This window comes from Octodon degus, unplaced genomic scaffold (genome assembly GCF_000260255.1).
Source record: "Octodon degus isolate 3935 unplaced genomic scaffold, OctDeg1.0 scaffold00001, whole genome shotgun sequence".
Taxonomy (NCBI): domain Eukaryota; kingdom Metazoa; phylum Chordata; class Mammalia; order Rodentia; family Octodontidae; genus Octodon; species Octodon degus.
This window is the reverse complement of record NW_004524577.1, coordinates 25,788,022-25,805,745: the sequence shown is the minus strand read 5'-3', so window position 1 is coordinate 25,805,745 and position 17,724 is coordinate 25,788,022. Positions and strand designations below refer to the sequence as shown.

The following is a 17,724-nucleotide window of genomic DNA, read 5'->3' as shown; positions in this document are numbered from 1 at the left end:
ACGAGAATTTAGATGGCCAGTATAGGAAATTGTTGATAAATGATTAAGGAAAACCATCAAGTGTATAACTTTGTATAAATGCCATCATATATGGCATGACACTATTTGCGGCAAATTTTCTATATGAATAATCTATGCTGTTTGGGGTGTGTGTGTGTGTGTGTGTGTGTGTGTTTCTGGAGAAGTACATGCAAAAGATGCACCATCTGAATAGTGCAGGAGCTGATGGATACTCAAAGTCTAGAACAGTCTGACACAGAAGACTTGGAATGCATACGTGAGCCCCTGGGTTCAAGCTCTAGCACCGCCAAGATGACAAAAAAAAAAGTCATGAATTAAAGCTTGAGATTTTTCATCTTTACAGTGTCCAGTGGTACTTTTTTTCACAGTTCTGGTCTTGGGCCAAAACCAAATCAAATGCAATGGTTAGATTCAGTGTTGATCTTATGGGGAAGTTTGGTTGGTTTCCCATCCAGTCTAGGTCAGTGTGCGACCAGAATTGCGGAGAGAATTGAGTTTGTAAAGGTACCACTGTATCTACTTGAATTGTTGGCATTTTTCTATGCACATTTATAGTAATATTAGCCGGTGAAAATATGCTGTTTGTCTTTAGGGCTCTGTCTCTCTGACTGTCCATTTTCTCTTCCTCACCTTTCTCTCTACTGTCGTCCTTGAGGACTCAGACTGAGGCTTGCCCCTGGGAGCCTACCATGACTCCCTTCTGAAGCCATGACCTCTGCAGATTACATTTAGTACTGTAGCAGAGTTCCATTGTGTTCTGGTGGGTGAGAGCCAGGGGTCAGGGAGTGGTCGGATCCATCCTTCTTACCCCAGAGGCCCCAGCAGTCTGCCATATGGTAGCAAAGAGGCAGAAAACCGTGGCCACACTTGCTAGGTGCTCGTCTGTGTCCCATTCGTACCTGACCTACACCCACACCCAATGACCATCTCTAATCCTTTGGGTGTCTTCTCAGGAAACAAAACTGGCTTAAACACAGTCGCCAGAATTGTCATTCCAGCTCAGCACAGTCCTTGCCAACATGACTTGAAAGAAGTCTCAGGTCATCCATGTGACTGGGGCTAGCAATGTATCCACTGAAAGCTGATGCTGGCTAAGTGCTCTCAAGTAATTCAGAGTCCCCAGCCATGCACCTTGTGCAGAGTTAGCTTTTTGTTCAGAGAGAGGCGCTGTATAATCACTGGTTGAATTCAGAACCTTGATTTTTAACTGTTATACTAAATTAAAATACTCTAAAATCACATGAATCAACTAATACCCATTTTTCCTATTTAAAAAATGGAAGGCTGGAAATGCACAAAATTTAAGTCATATAATTCACTGATCTGTTGTTAGGTACTTATTATAATGAAAACTCTTTTGAACAAATGATTACAAAGGAAGTAAAAAGTATAAACAGCATTATGGTTAATGTTTTCCTTTTAAAGAGATTCTTAATCTTCACCCAGGAACAAAGGAATGATACACAGTTTACAGTTGGGTGGGTTTTGATTTAGAGGAAGAGAAATTTGTAGCTATGACTGGGAGAATCTGAAAGAGAGTAGCAATAGGATTCCTGTGGTGAGAGCTACACACAGTAGTGTTTCCTTAGCCGTAGTGTTGCTGTTGGTGATTTTAGTTATCCACAATCAACTGCAGTACAAAGTGTGAAATGAAAATTCCAGAAGCAAACAATTTATGTTTTAAATAGGTTGAGAGCTGTAATGAAGTAGATTGAGAGGTGTGATGAAGTCTCCCGCCATCACGCTTCAGCCTGCCCAGGACGTGAATCACTGCTGTTGGGGTAGCCATGCTCTGCCCGCCCAGTAGGCCCTTCAGCTTTCACATTGACCGTCCACAGAATCCAGTGCTTGTGTTCCTTCCAGTAGCTCTTACTTTACCTAATGTCCTCAAAACACTGTAGTGTTGTGGGCAGTTTAGAGAAGCTGAAGAAAAGCCACGCGCATGGTTTCCTTTAAATGAAAATGTATTTCCTTGATAAGGAAAAAAAAAAAAAAAAAAAAAAACAGTTGCATGCAGCTAAAATTTAAGTTATGGTGGTTATGCTTTACCATGCCTAATGTATAAATTGAATCACCGTAAGATCCATATAGAATGCAAAATCATAGTACATATAGTGTTCAGTACTATTTTTGGCTTCAGGCATCCATTGGGGATCTTGTGACTACAAGTCCTTGTGAATACAGGGGACTGTTACATGTACCTTAGACTAACTGAACAAGATACCTGTGGGCAGGTAGGGTTTCAGAGTGTTGACATGGTATGATAGTATTTATTTGGGTTGATGGGGAAGAGATTTCATATCCTACTACAGTTTGAGACTATTTAAGGTCAGAGGGAGGTGAATTTATAAAAAGGAGAGTGATCTAGTATGTCTAAGACAAAGAAGGTGGGAAGTTGATTTTCAGAAAGAAATTGAGAAAGTGAAAGGAAATTTGAAGGTGATTTAGTTAACAGCACTAAACAGCATTAAAGAGAAGGTCCAGGTTTAGGTTATGGTTCATAGTGCATGAGAAAATTCTAAGGTTCTAACTATGGCTGTTGGAATCAGGTGATTAGAAGGTGATGAATAGGGTCTGGACAGCAGCATTTTAAAAACTTCCTGGTTGATTGTAGTATAATCAAGGCCAAGTTGAGAACTAAGTATTGATCTAAGGAAATGGAAGAAAAGAATATGAAAAAAATGCTAGAGGACAGAGTCTCGAGCCAGGGGATTTCCAAGATCTCCTGTATGGTTTCTGGGAATGGAAAAGTCAGTGCTCTCAGTGGGTGGATTGATTCATATTATTTTATTAGGAAGCTTAATATTGAATGAATTTAGTTTTTTAAGATCCACAAATTTTTGAATTTCAAAACTATAAAATGATGAATAAAAGGAAAAAATACCTGACATGTGCATCCTGCTTTTTCAGGTAAAATTCTTGTGTACCAGAGGCCAAAGCAATGGCTACAATTTGTTAAAAAGAATCACTTTAAATGTAGTATTTACTGTGTAAGGAGAGTTGAAGGGAAGAAGTTCTAATTAGAGAATGTCTTTAGGTTACATTTAGGAATTGTTATGGATATGCAGCATTTTATTTAAATTTTTCCTTTTGGGCTAAAAATTACAAAGCAATTGAAACAAGGAGTCTAAGAAAAACCAATTTCCTGATAACATTCCCCATCTTTTAGGTAAAAATGGAAATTATTTGTTTCGAATTATCTTAATGAATTGAAATCCTTTCCTGTAATATAGGAAAAAAAGTATACATTGTTACATTTTTAACTCAGTCTTCTCCAGATGCAGACTAAATAATTAGCTACAATTAAGTTTCATGTAATTTCAAGAAATTTAGGGATATATGTCACAGTGACTGTTCTTACTTCCCCCTTCTTGACCTTACAAATGTTGCTTAATAACATTAAACAAAGAATAAAAGTAATATAATCTCCTGTATTGCTGGGAAGATGCATTACTGTAAATGGAAGGAAAATATACAACTAGAAGTCAACTTTCTTCATCACTGGTGACATTCAGCAGTCTTTCCTGGGGATCACCTTGAGATGTGACAACAGTTCAGAGTAATAAGGAAAGGTCAGTGAAAAGCTACGACATTCTCAACCCATTATACACATCTCCAAGGGATTCATGTCAGTGCTGAAGCATTTCAAATACAGGACACAAATTCCAGAGGAATGGCTTTGTGGCGTGGTGATAATAGACATCCGTAATTCACGTGACATAGAAATTGACGTGCTAGTGGGTCTCCCTTCTACTCCCTGCATGTTTTCCCTCTGTGATCCCATCAGTCATTCCTTGGACAACACTGCATGCACACTTAGCACTGTATTGTGAGGTAGTACATTCAAAGCTATCATTACTAGGGGACATTTTGAAAAGTAGTTTTGGTACGTCTAAGTTCTTTGATTTAGGGAAATCTCTTTTTCCCATGTGTAAGATTCCAGACTTGGGTTGACAAGATGAGTCTAGAGATAGTGACGTGAATATCTTCTTCTCTCAGTAGACTTTTAGCTCTTGCCTCTGGTCTATTTAATCTGTTCTAGCAGGTAGCTCAAAACTCTGCACATACAAAGAACTCAGTACATAATTCCTGAATCAGAAAGGAACCAATTATGTGTCTAGTTTATTATATAACAGGTACTAGTTAGGCACTGAGAACTCAAAATACACTGTCTGAGGAGAACCAGAGATTATCCAGGATTCAGAGTTACAAATCAATGAGAAGAAGAGAGAAATGGCATATACTGTGTGTATCATTGTATTCCATTGTTTTTTACTCATAAGAAAACTAAAAGACAATAAAATAGACAATAAATAAATAAGACAATAAAATAAATGTTTAGACAATAAAAACATTGTACTTGAGAACTACAACTAACTGTAACAGTGTTACAAGTAATTGCATAAAACATGGAATCACTACATTATAATATACCTTAATGTATTTGAAGAGGATCACTGCTGTAAATAAGCCATCAGCCTGTGTAAATACTCAAGTGTGGCTCTTAATTCTCTCCCACCCCCAAGCACATCCTCCCGCAGTCTCCTCCATCTCTGTTAATGCCACCTTCTACTCTTCTACGTAGCCCTAAAACTGGAAGCCATCCTTATTTACTCCTTTCCACTTCATGTCATGTGTCCCATTTTTCTGCAAATCCTGTTGGCTTTCCTGCCAAAATGTCCTTGCAGTCTGCAGTCACCCCATATAGACTGTTAGCTGCTTTCCTGTGTCTCTAGTGGAATCTTCCTAAGTGATCTCCCTGCTTCCACGCTTGCCTTTTATAACCGGTTGTCCACAGAACAGCTCTGAGGGCCTCTATTGTCATCCCATTCTGTGTAGCAGAATATTCATAAATGTGACTTCACTGAATCATTGAAGCAATGAGTAGTGCTGCTGACCATAGAAGGGCAGGATAGGGACCACCAAGAGTCAGACAACCAAGATTATGAGAAGTCCTTGATTCACTGCAAATAATTCTCATTTTGCTTAAAAACCCAAACCTATTTGTCCACTTCTCCTCGTTGGCCAGCTGTGAATGCTGTGAATGCTAACCCGGAGGCACTTCCACTGACAGCCAGTCAAGGATTATGCTTGGCTACTTTGAGCCTAACCAGCTGCCCAGGTTTAATTAATATCCTCCAATTATGTCTGGAAGGGAGCCAGTTTCTGAGACAGGTGCGTAAATGAAGGAGGATCTTCAGCTCTTTTCACAGGTCACTTGTCAGGTGCAGTAGCACAGGCGGAGTTGCCTGGTGACTTCGATCATACTGTCCTAAGGCCCATTCAGTCCCCGGATCCAGCATCGGTGATCCAGTGGCCACTTGGCTTGCTGGCAGTCATTGTACAGCGTAATTCTAAGCTTGGCTCCATAAGACTTCGTCTCAGGGTTTGTGAGCGTCACCTATGTGTTGCCAAGGGTGCCTCACAGAGCAGTAAGAAAAACACTACTGATTGTTCGCTGCAAACATCACAAATCATTTAAGGACATCATCAAATAATGACAAGGATTCACCCGGCTCTTACTCTTTGATCCACCTGGAGTTTCAAATGCCAGTTATCATTAGTTCTTGGATTCCCTCAGTCCTGATAGAAAATCAGAGCATCAGAAATGATCAGTTTGTGAATAGACAGCTATTAAAAGCACATTAATAATCTATAGTGGGTCGAGCATATGCCTTTTAAAAAGGATTTGCAGCTTGCTTCTCTGTGGTAAAGACACAGGCCTTCTCCAACCTAATTACAAAGCAATCAAACAATTTAATTAATCTGGAAATCACTTTCTTAACAATAACTGCCTCTAAAATGAGGCACCCTGTGTAGTGCCGTTAGGTAAAGGACGGTTTTGCTTTACTGCTTGTGTATGAGCCCTGCTGCTGCCCCGTGGGGATCACAGAGTTAATTACCTACCCGCGGCCTGACCACGACTCGGGCTTTCTGTACCAGGTCAGAGACAGCAACTGCGATACCAGCGGCCCACAAAGTGTCCGAGCACTCAAACATCCAGGAGCCAGCAAATCCCTGGAGCGGCAGGATTAGAGGTAGAAGCAAGTGCTGCGCATATGGGCAGAGAATTAACTGGCAGCAGTTTTCATTTGAGAGTCTCTCAGGTATCGCTTTGCAGATGGGTGGATGGATGCCGAGAGCAGCACTGCGCGGAGTGAAGGTCATGCATAGGACTTTGGTTTCAATCCATCATGCTCTCTCTGCCCGAGAAGCACCGTGCAAGCGAGCAGCGGTCAGGTCCTCATCTGAGTTCAGAACAGAGACAGCATGCTTTATCATTTGATCTGCTCAAAATTAGCAGCATTTTGGTCACAACATAAACAAATAGTGTCACCAAATCTTGAGAGACCAAGTAGAAATCATTGTTTATTCCAAATAAGAACAAAGACTTCCAACATTGCTTCTACATATCTAAACTGATCATCTTACAATTTCTCCCTGAAGAAAACAGAATGTTCTGCAGCACATGACACTGCACCATGCCTACTAACCCTTTTCTTCTGTTACCACCAGGACTCACTTCTCTCCCAAGATTCTGAGCGGATTAGGCGCCCTTTTCTTTCTCTCCAGCCGCTTTTAGTCCAAATGTTTTCATCACTTGTTTCTAACCCATCACCAATTACTGTTTGCCCACCAGAGTGTTTTTCTTGCTGGGCTTGCACCTCTGGATCTAGGTCGGCTGCTGCCTGTCTGACAGTCCTTTGTATATCCTGAGCAGGCGCACTCAGACCCTGTTCTAACCTCTGAAGGGGTCTCCCACTTGTTAGCTCCAGTGTACATAGTTCAAGCTCATTGACATCACCAGTCTTTCTCTCCAGCTGAGAGATTCTCTTCTCTCTCCTTCAGTGTGAGTTGCTTGTAACCCTCCTTCAAATCTCCTTCTATTTCTCCTTTTATTTAAAGTTTACTGAATTGCCCTCAAATTGAGCTGTGGTCACTTGCCCTTGGCTCATTCATAGTAGTTTACTCAACTTCTCTCTCTCATTTTCTCTAATATCTCATGACATTAGGAGCCTTAATGATAGTGCATATAATCATGCACACATAGCAGCATTTCTGCTTCATCCTTTTAACCTCAGTTTTCAACAAGTCCTGTTGGTTCCACTGCCAAAACACCAGTAGACCATATATATGCTGTGGTGGTCAAATAAAACAGTATCACTTCTTGACCCGGCTATCACTATAATTTATGAACATGTACTGTGTGATGTTCACACTGTTATGACATTACCCAGTAATGGATCTCAGAACACATCTAGTCCTTAAGCAGTTGTGTGTGTGTGTGCTTTTGTATACAAGGGGTGATCAAAGACTACCATGAATGTTTAAGTGAAAGTTTATTACAGTAAAGATCCTTTGCCATTAATCCCTCTCAAAATATTCCCACTCACCTTGAATATACATCTTCATTCATTCTTGCCACTTTCAGAAGCAGTCCTGGAAGGCCTTTTCTGTGAATGTCATTGTTAGGTATGATAAAAATTATGGTAGATGCTGCTGCTGAGTGCCGTATCCAGTGGAAAGGCAAACTCACAAGGGCACTATGGTGTGTCCTGATTCACTTCATCCAGTAACTCTGGTACCATGTGACTTCTAGTTCTTCCGGAAAGTCAAAATGAAAGGATTTTTTTTTTTTTTTTTTTGTGGCCGGCCCAGCCCACCCTGGTGGTGGGGCTGGCGTGGCATGTGGTGCCAGGGATTGAACTAGGGTCCCTGCACTTTGCTTAAGCTTGCCTAAGCAGTTACTTTAGACTGCTGAGCTATCTCACTGGCCCCAGAAATATTTTGAATTGATTCAAGACACTGAAGCAACTGCGACAGCACAACTAAAAACATTCAGCCTTTCAGTCCATGTGAAAAAAAATAAAGATTATTAAGAGGATGCCAGGAGTTATGTAGTCTTAAAGATGAAGATGTGGGAACTTGCATTTCGTTTTACATCAGATGAGATGAAACTGAAGAAAATACTCAGTTGATTCACCTAAAAGGTGAGGAAGAGGGAAAGATGGCAGCCTTGACTTTTTTTTAAGAGTAGTTAGACTAACCTACCTCTATCCCTGTCCATCAAGCCTCAGGGGATGGGCTGCTGTATCTTATAGAATATTATATGGTTTCCTCGAAGCCACTTTTTTTTTTTTTTTTTTTTTTTTGAGACAGGGTCTCACTATGCAGTTCTGTCCAGCTTTGTGCTCACTTTTGTAGCCCCAGGCTGATCTCAAACTCCTAGTGATCCTCCTTTCTGAACCTCCCAGGTGCTGGGATTATAGGCATTGGAGCCATTTAGCATTTCTAAAAGTGAAATGGATTCTAAAATAATCCCTCAAGCCCCCACCCCTGATTTTTAAAAATATTTAACGAACTCTAAAATTTCTAGTAGATAACATTAGAATTTCCAGTTAGAGTACAGTATTTTCTTTATAGGAAAACACAAGCTAAGAATTTGGGGCAGATTTCCTTGGTTTTCTTGTTTCATTCTAAATGAATGAGTTAGTGGGGATTTTTTCCCCTCAAAATTTGACTTAAAATTAACATGTTTTATTATTACAAATAACTTAATAGTAAATTATGCTGTGTGATTTGTGAGAAAAGTGATTATTTTCCCCAAGTAAGTAAAATATATGCAAGGAGTTCTAGCATTATTCTCCCCTTTTTTTGGGGGGGGGTGGTACTGGAATTAAACGCGGGACCTTGAGCATGCCAGGCAGTCCCTGTGCCACTGAGCTACATCCCCAAACCCAATATTCTCTTAAGAAAGCAAATTTTTAGGCCTTCTTAAATTTATGAAGAGTTTTAAAGGAATGTAGAATGCAGTAGTCAGTGTAATGGAAAATATTGCCAGTAATTACTCCTGCAAGCTTCAAAAACACAACAATCACACTGTTCTTGCCATGCTCTGAGGCCGTTCTAGGAGTCCCCTCTCTTTCTTTTTTAGTTGCATTGTGTGTCCACCTAAATGTTCTGAATTAGTTGAAAATGCTTTTCACGGTCATTTTGACTTTGAGGAAGAGCCAGAAGTTGCATGGTGCCAGATCTAGCAAATAAGGTGGATGAGGGCATGCTGTAATGTTTTTAACAAGCCTGCCTTTCCATTGGGTGATGCTTGGCAGCCTCGTTCACTGCATTTGTATCATACCTCAGTGAGGACGCTCTCCAAAGAGAACTTGCTGAACTGCCTCAGATAATAGGATGACAGAGCGAGTGTGTTCACTACCGGGGGAGTATTTGGAGAACTAATGGCAATGTGTCTTTTACTGTAGTAGCATATAAAAATGCAAGCAATCACCATATATTTTGTTCATTCCACGTACATAGGTTTGGGGTGGAGAAGAAAGGCTGTTGAGAGCCGTAGGAATAATGGAACTGAGCAGAGTAGAGAAATAGGTAAAATGACTCCTTTACTGGATGAAACAACACAATCCCTTGTCCAGGGGCCCAAGGAAGACCGGATGTAAAAGCATGATAAACTTCATTGCATCAGGGGGAAGAATGTTTGTGGGTTCTCACCATAGGGAATTGAGGCTTCTCAGCACTTTCTCATTGAATTGTTTTGATTGCATTGTCTGTTATAAAGTTCATGGCATCTGTTGAAGACATCTCTATAAAACATGCAGCCTAACTTAACTGAAAAATTTCAGTAGAGATGTAGGCATCCAGAAGTCCTCAAGGCAACACTAAATTTCTCCTCGATGTATTAGTCTATTTTTTTTTTTTTTTGGCACACTGATAATCAGTTGTTTACCTTTACAGCCAGGTACTGACTGCCACTTGAAATCTTGTATCCCTCATAGCTGATGACAGTTGTCTCTTTGACTAAGAAACCAGTACTGTGGATGAAGCGTACCTTCCTGGTTTATTTTTCAAGAATGTGCAGGCTTGCTTTACAGCTTTCCCTCACCTTCTTACTGAAACCAGCTACAGACCCGTGTTCGTCCACAGACGATTCCACCAATCTAATTAAACATGCAGGGGGAAGCGGTGGTCCAGGGTGTCTTGAACTTGCCCTCGCCAGCTGTCTGCCAAGCTTTCTCAATGATCAGCAGCAGGTTGAGTGGACTAATGGAGAAAGTAACAAGCCCCGGAGGAGCTGCCCTCCTTCCTTGAGCAGTCAGCACTGCACTCTGCCTGCGAAGGACGTGGGGAACACACGCTGCCAGGCTTTGTGTTGCTGGGTGGTTTAGAGGTGGCCTGGCCAGGCAGGCCATCACTGAGTCGCGGAGGGACTGTTGAGGAAGATATTGACAAGGGGTAATCCTGCCAGGCCACTCCAGAGATGCTAGGATAGATCTGGGTTGTTTTAGAAATAGGTCCAGATGGCTGGTTGCATCCTTGTATTTTATGACTATTTCTGACACATCTACATGTGTATGAGGGACAGAGAGAAATAGATAGATGAGAGGGACACTGGGGATTGCATGCAGAGAGCACTGAGGTGTGACCAGACATTTTTATTTTGAGACAGAATCTTACTGTATGGGACAGACTGGCCTCAAACTTGTGATCCTCTTGCCTCAGCCTCTCAAGTAGCTAAGATTACAGTTGTGCACTCTCATACCCAGGCCATATCTGCCTTTTAAATCTGTACTTTTTAATGTAAGTATTTATTTTTGAGAACTCAGAATTTTTATTGAGACTGTCTCCCCCATACAGAAAGTTCCTCCAGGGCCGGCCAGATAGCTCAGCGGACTAAAGCACCTGCTTAGGCTAGCACAGGGACCATCCTATGCCCAATCCGTGGCATGTGCGCTGAGACAGTGACTGAGACTGGGCATGGTGGCGTGTGCCTGTAATCCCAGCACTTGGGAGGCTGAAAACAGGAGGATAAGTATAGGTCTGATCTGTGTATAAGACCCTGTAGGCCCGGTACAAATATTTTTTTAAAAAGTACCTCCAGTTAAAGCTTATGTTTAACCATCCATGTTAATCTTTAAATTATTAGCACCTGTGGAGGATCATTCCCAAGCCATTTATCTATTTGTCACTCTATAGGGCCTGAAACACTTAAGTCACTAAAAATCCAGAGGACTGCAGGTTGGTGGTCAGGGCACATGTGTGCATTGCACAAACGAAATGTCTTGCACAAATGAAAAACCGTTCTGGAATCCTCCCAACTCTACTACAAGTAAAACTAAAACACTGGGAAGGGAAGGACGTTTTGCAGAATAAAATAAAAGTAAAGGAACGTATTACTAGGGAGAAAATTCTGGATGTGGTTCATGCTACAAAAACAAACTCACATTGTAATTATTTTCTCTTTTTTCTCTCTACAGGAAACAGCCCTCAAGATAGTCCAAGAAATTTCTCCCCCAGTGCCTCAGCCCATTTTTCATTTGCACGGAGGTAAGGACCTGTGTGGGGGTGATAACATTACATAGCGCATCCCATTCCTTGCCCCCATGCTGCTCCTAACCCTTTTCCCGCCCTCTCTCGGGAGAGCCTACTTATTATCACAATATTCCTTCTCAGAAGCTTTCCTGGCCAGAGGACTTAGCTGTTTCACACCTGCTTTACCAGTTTTAATAATGACCTCTGCATTATGTTAGATTTATAGGTTCTCGTCTCGGTCCTCCACAGGCAGGGAGGGCCCAGTGAGGACAATAAAGCTCCCTTTCTGTCTTTTCTTCTATCCCTGTGCATCCATTGCATGCTGTAGTACATACATGGTTGGTTCTCAACAGGTTTTCTTTTTTCTAAATTATCTGAGCTGCCAAGATGGAGGCTCAATACATTTGTGTCCCAGTACAATTTGTTGTTGAAACACTTTTTACAGAAGTAACATTATTGGGGTCACAAGGTAAAAATTCTGAGATGTCTGTGTTTTTGGGAACATCAAGCTATCCATTCAGTGATTCCACTTCAGAAAAAAACATTCTTGGATGGGTAGAAGAATATTTTATGTTTTCTAGTTATCAAATTTAGAATTAGGTGCCAAACAGTAAAGCACTCTGTGTTCTCCCTGGGGCACTGAATGAAGGGCTGGGAAGGAGGGTAATTGTTTAGAATGGTTGAATATCAGTCTTTTGAAGGATAGTTCTTGTTCTATGGTCTAGCCAAAGCAGAAGAGTGTGCTCAGCCATTTCTTTTATACACAGAATCAGTGTACTTCACCTTGTCCGATTCAAACCTTCATATCCACCCCTCTCATCAGATATACTTTGTCCTCTTTAACCCAGGAAAAATAGAAAAACCAAAATGCCCCTTCAGCCAGACCTCTGTATATTCAGGATAAAATTGCTTTATGGTCTGAATGCCCTAGATCTTTGCTAAATTTTCATCAGAGGCCTAACTTTGTCCTGAAGTATATTAATATAGCACTTAGCAAAAGCACAGGTACATTAAAAAAATGTTCTTACACATGGTATCTTAATTGCTTTTCTCTGCTGAGACAAAATACTTGATGCCCAAAATTAAGGCAGGAAAGGTTTAACTCATGAGGTTTCAGTCCATAATCAGCTGGTTCCATGGAGGCAGAAGGCAGCAAAAGCAACAAGAGAAAAAGGGGCAGAAGCAAACCTCTTCTCCTCCCTTACCTTGTATGCAGGGCTGGTAGCCCTCACACCACTAGGGCCCTCCCCTTAGGAGGTTTACAGAATGAGGCCCCTGACCCTTTGCTGAGTCACCGAGTTAAACTTCTAAACTCAAGTTGACACAGTGAATTAACCATTACAACATCCTGGAGCACTACAGCGGCCCTAGGGCACGTCCTCTACAGCCCAGGACAAGGAACTGCTGAGTCACTTAGCTAAGCTTCTAAATTTCTCAAATTACCACAATGCATCCATCATAACACATGGTATTAATGAACAAAACCTGAAGTATTCTCACTGCTGTTTTGTCAGCACACAATATATTTTATGTTTACAAAATCCAGAGAGTATATGCTTACAGTATTTTTCATAATTCTGTATAATTAAGATTCCAACATGAGTCTCAAGCCCCAAAGGAAGGTTCTTTCATTAGCTTAGTCATTTCTTATCATATACTAAATGCCTTTGTGTAGTCCCACTGTGAGGAAGATACTAAAGAGATTATGATCTCTTCACCGAAGAGTTTATTTACACTACCTAGATCCTCCCTAATTTCCATCTTTTAGTGTTTAAATTCCTCACACTGAGTACTATAAAGCAATATGAAAACTACTCTGAGAAAGTTTGCTTGTCTAGTGAATATAAATTCTAAATAGTGCTTCTGTTCCAAGTGGAGAGAGAACCTATAAAAATTGATAAAACAAGTACTTACCATAGCCTTTAAAACACATCTCTTTTTAAAGATGAATGCATCTAATTGTCTTAAGCACAGGTAAGAAAAATGAAAATTACATTATAGCATGCATTTAAAACATGACAGAAATCATAGTCTCTTAATCTTGCCAGCTTTATAAAAATGAAGAGAATCTGAAACTTAAATTGGTGAATGAAGGACAGATGAATCTGGTTTCTCTATGCTATGAAAAATATACAAGCCCCCAAGCATGCTAATTTTTGACAAATAAACCATAAAGCGTGACAGGAGATTATCACAAGAGACCTTGGGTTCATTTTGTATGAACTCCAGCTGGAATTCCCTCCACACTCTTCAGAAAGTATTAATTTAGATTAGGACATGAGCGATCATCTTTTTAAACTTGTATTCAAGTAAACAGAACCCTGTGTTCATTATAAAAATTCCAATTGGCATTTCATATTTAACATCTGGGGGTCTTCTGTATTTTAGAGCTGATTTTCATTTAGGAACCGCGGAGAGCCTATCCGTGGTCTCCATTCCCTATTTGCTGTGACTTTCTGAGCCTTCAAGCAGAAATGCTACATTGAGAGCCTCACAGTGTATTTATTGTCTTGTATATTTAGTCCAAGAGAGGAAATACTGGTGTCTTTGATATTATTCTTGGGTGAAGAGATAAAGGTCAGGTTTATGAATCTGTTCCAACATTGTGACATCACTCTCCTGGTAAACGCTCCTTGTAACACGGTAGTCAAGTTACAGACTACAAACTACAGCGATACACTCTTCATAGTTCCTACTACTGATTCAAGAGCAAAAGTTTCAAGTTCATTTTTAAGATGGACTTTTAAAAGGATAAAAATGAGCATCACATTATCACAGCTTTTGTCTGAGAAAAGGAAACATTTTCATGTTGTTCATGTTATAATATGGATTGAGCATCCTTAGTTAAAAAACTGAAAATCCAGATTGTTCCACAATCTGAAATGTTAGAGCAGTATTAAAATGTTTTATGAGCAGCAACATGATGCTCAAGAACATGTTGGGTTTTAGATTTACAGAGTAGGAGAACTTCATCAGTGAGGCCTGTACAGATCTAGAAGACAAAAACACCCAAACTGGAACACTTGTAGTCCCAAGACTGAGGATACTCAACCTGAACTGATTTATGGTTTGATAGTGGAGTTATTATTTTCTTTCGCTGCTGGTTAAGGTTGAAGGTGGTAATGACCTCCCTGTTCCAGAGGTTTCCAAGGTTTATGTGTTTAGATTTTTTTTTTTTGAGGTACCAGGGATTGAACTCAGGACCTTGCACTTGCCAGGCAGGCACTTATGACGCTGAGCTATATCCTCAGCCCTCAAGGTTTCTGTGTTATAACTTGCTTTCACTTACATTGGTGATCTACTGTGCTTGAATAGATGCCAGGTTCTCTCCTAGTTGTTTAGTTGTTATTTTCCAGGTTAAATCTCAGAATGTATTTCCATAAGCAAATTAATAGAACAGATTTGCCTGCTGGCTTGTGATCCTCATAAGCTTGTTGAGCACTGCTGGTAGGGCGTCGTCTTCCTAGTTACAAGGATGGCTCCGTTCATGAACTTAATTCTTTCCATGATTTTGGTTGCAGAATTGCCAGAATTTTTGACAGAATTAATTTAAGTTCATGAACTGAGGCACCACTGTACTCTTTCAGAATTCTTTCTGAAATAGATTTTAGTTGGTTACATTTATATCTGCTTACTAGAATATACTGTGTATTACCCCTGGTGACTACAGCGAGCAAGTGAGGAAATCTGCTTCCTCTTCAGACAGTTGAAGTGGCCAACTTGACACCGAGCTTTACATTTTTATGTACAATATTAATCTAAATTTTTGTGGGTAGTGAAATGGTATTTTTTAACCAGTCTCTATCATATGCTCCCAGATATTTTTCCCTTCTTATTTTTCATTTAATGTAACATTGAGATTTCCACGCATAAGGAAAAGAGTCCTATCCAAAAAAAAAAAAAAAAGCCTTGTTGCTTTGATAAGATTGTAGTTTTGTCTTTGAATAACATGTACATAGCTACTGCAAAGAACAAACAGCACTGTTGTAGGCTTCGAAATGCACTTATGTGATGCTTTCTTGAAAAAGTAGGTGTGTGCTCTCTGCATATAGCAAATATAGTAACTTCTTTTGTGCGGTTGTCATAGTATTGAAAATGCAGTGGTCCTTTTGCTCCATTTGAGTAAACAGACATGGACAACTTAGGAAACTTTATGAGATGCAAATTATTTCTGGTCAATAGCTGTGCAGAGCACTGAGCACATTCTTGTTTAAATATCCTTCTAGTTGTGTGTTTTCTGGACTAAGTAAATGTAATGCATGCTTCAGAACTAATACGAACGTGTCTCCTCTTGGAATTGTTCATCCATCTGAAATATGTTCTTTGATACCGGAGGGAAAGGAGAATTAATGGATCACAAAACAAAATCATGGTAGGGGAAATGGTGTCCCTCACGCTTTCCAGAGACTAGTCTCTGATAATTGCTATTAAATAGGCTGAATAATTCTTTTAAAATTATGGTCTCTTCTTTTCAAAATTGGAAGTACTTATAATACATTTTTTTGAATTGGAAGTTCTTTGAAGTGCTTTTAAAAGACATGGGTTTTAAACACTTTAATAAGTACCTAAATAAAATAGGATTAACCTATGCCCATAATTGACAGTTGGGTATCTTTATAAATGTATTAGAATTATTTTCTTCCTAAAACTTGAATATTGTAAGTTGTTTAAAACCGCTTTCCAACATCACCATATAACTTAGTTCTCCCAGTTCCTTTTACCTGCCATATTTATAAACATCTTATTTTGCTTCCTCTTTTTTTTTTTAACTACTTGATTCAATTGTACTCCAATCATGGTCACAGAAATGACAGGTAACTCTTACTGAAATCTTAACATTGTAGTAGTTCTGTGGTTTGTCCACTCGATTTTCTTTGTTGTGTCTTTGTGGACCATTTGCATCCATGCTGGTAACATCCGTGGTAGCCCATGATAATAGTGTCCTCTGAATGTCAGGGCAGAATGTCACTTTTCTACATGAACAGCGTATTGTGGTTTCACAAGCTTAAGTCTAATGCTGTTGAATTCCTTGACTTCAGTGTACTAGGAATATACCTCTGGTAAATTCTATCTCTTCTTGTCTCTCCTTGGTCAGTTAATATAATCACAAATTATAGAGAGTCTATATAGGACGCTATTTGTAAGAATACAGGCTTGCTCTATAAAACGTATGTTTTTCCCCTCGGCAAATTTGCATGCAATTGCTTGCACTGTGTTTTGTGATTTTAAAGTCATTCAACATTTCTAATAAAGCATTCATTCTGGAATACCAGAGATCTCAGACAGTTTGTGGTATCCCCTTGCCTAACAGCAGTATTATCTCTGTTACTGCATTAACTCATCATAGGTCTCTGGAGTGGTCCTAATACATGACTAGAGTCTAACTCAGAGCTGCAGTCTTCTCACCACTTGAACATAAATAATCACTCTTCCAGCTCTGCTTCTAAGACGGGAGAAGATGGTTGTATTCCTTACTTAAGTTTTATTATGCAAGGGGAATTTCTCCTCCTACACTGTCCTGTCAGTGGCCAGAGCTGAGCTGTATGCTCACAAACTCTCCAAGGGGCCTTCACTCCAATATTTTCTGAAACCAAATCATTCAGATGGCCATAACGGGCCAGGGAGATAGCTCAGCAGCCTAAGCACCTGCCAGCAAGTGTGAGGTTCCTAATTCAGTCCTCAGTGCAACAAAACAATAAATAAAGTGCAGACAATCATATGGCAGTAACTCTTAAGGGATTCTGAGAAGTCACCTTTTTAGTGCTAAAATTATTTGCCTCTTACAGTTTACACCAGCCACTGCTTCCTGCCTTCCTAACTGTGGTGAGCAGAACTGTTCCCTTGGGAATCCTAAGTGGACTTGTTAAAGCGACTCTGAACTTGCCCATAGGCATTGGTGCCATGCTGGAATTCAGGCCCTTAGAAAGTTAACGGGCTCGGGTTATCAGTTCCCAGATGAGAGTGCCCATCCCCTTTCTATTTGTATTCATTTGAATCTGCTGAGTCTGACCATTGTAATTATCCCTGGTATTCATTTTGTCAAACTGTATTAGTGTGAGATCAATACTATGGATCAACCCATTCACTTTCTACTTGTTTGAGTGTATTGATTCATTTTAAATAAAAGTCAACCTGCTGTATAATGTTTGTTTACCCTGACCCTGGCTGAATATTTCCACATCCTTACAGACTATGTTTGTGTCGTTCATTTGACTAAAAATACTCATTTCCCTGGAGTTCCCATGTAACAATACTTCGTGTGGGCCTTCGCTAAACTCCCTTTCTCAATAGGACTGATGGTCGCCGCTGGTCGTTGGCTTCCCTCCCCTCTTCTGGCTATGGGACGAACACACCCAGCTCCACCGTCTCTGTAAGTGC

At 40.2% G+C, this 17,724-nt stretch overlaps 1 protein-coding gene across 6 annotated transcripts in view; it reads left to right on the top strand.

Annotated features, from left to right (window-relative positions):
- Mast4 (microtubule associated serine/threonine kinase family member 4) overlaps positions 1-17,724 on the top strand; it is a 587,536-nt gene that overhangs the window by 500,890 nt on the left and 68,922 nt on the right. For all 6 annotated transcript variants that reach the window (XM_023705080.1, XM_004623035.2, XM_023705162.1 and 3 more), the window contains 2 exons: positions 11,292-11,361; positions 17,638-17,716. In XM_023705080.1, coding sequence (XP_023560848.1) covers positions 11,292-11,361; positions 17,638-17,716 — 149 coding nt within the window. The remainder of the gene's footprint in view (positions 1-11,291; positions 11,362-17,637; positions 17,717-17,724) is intronic.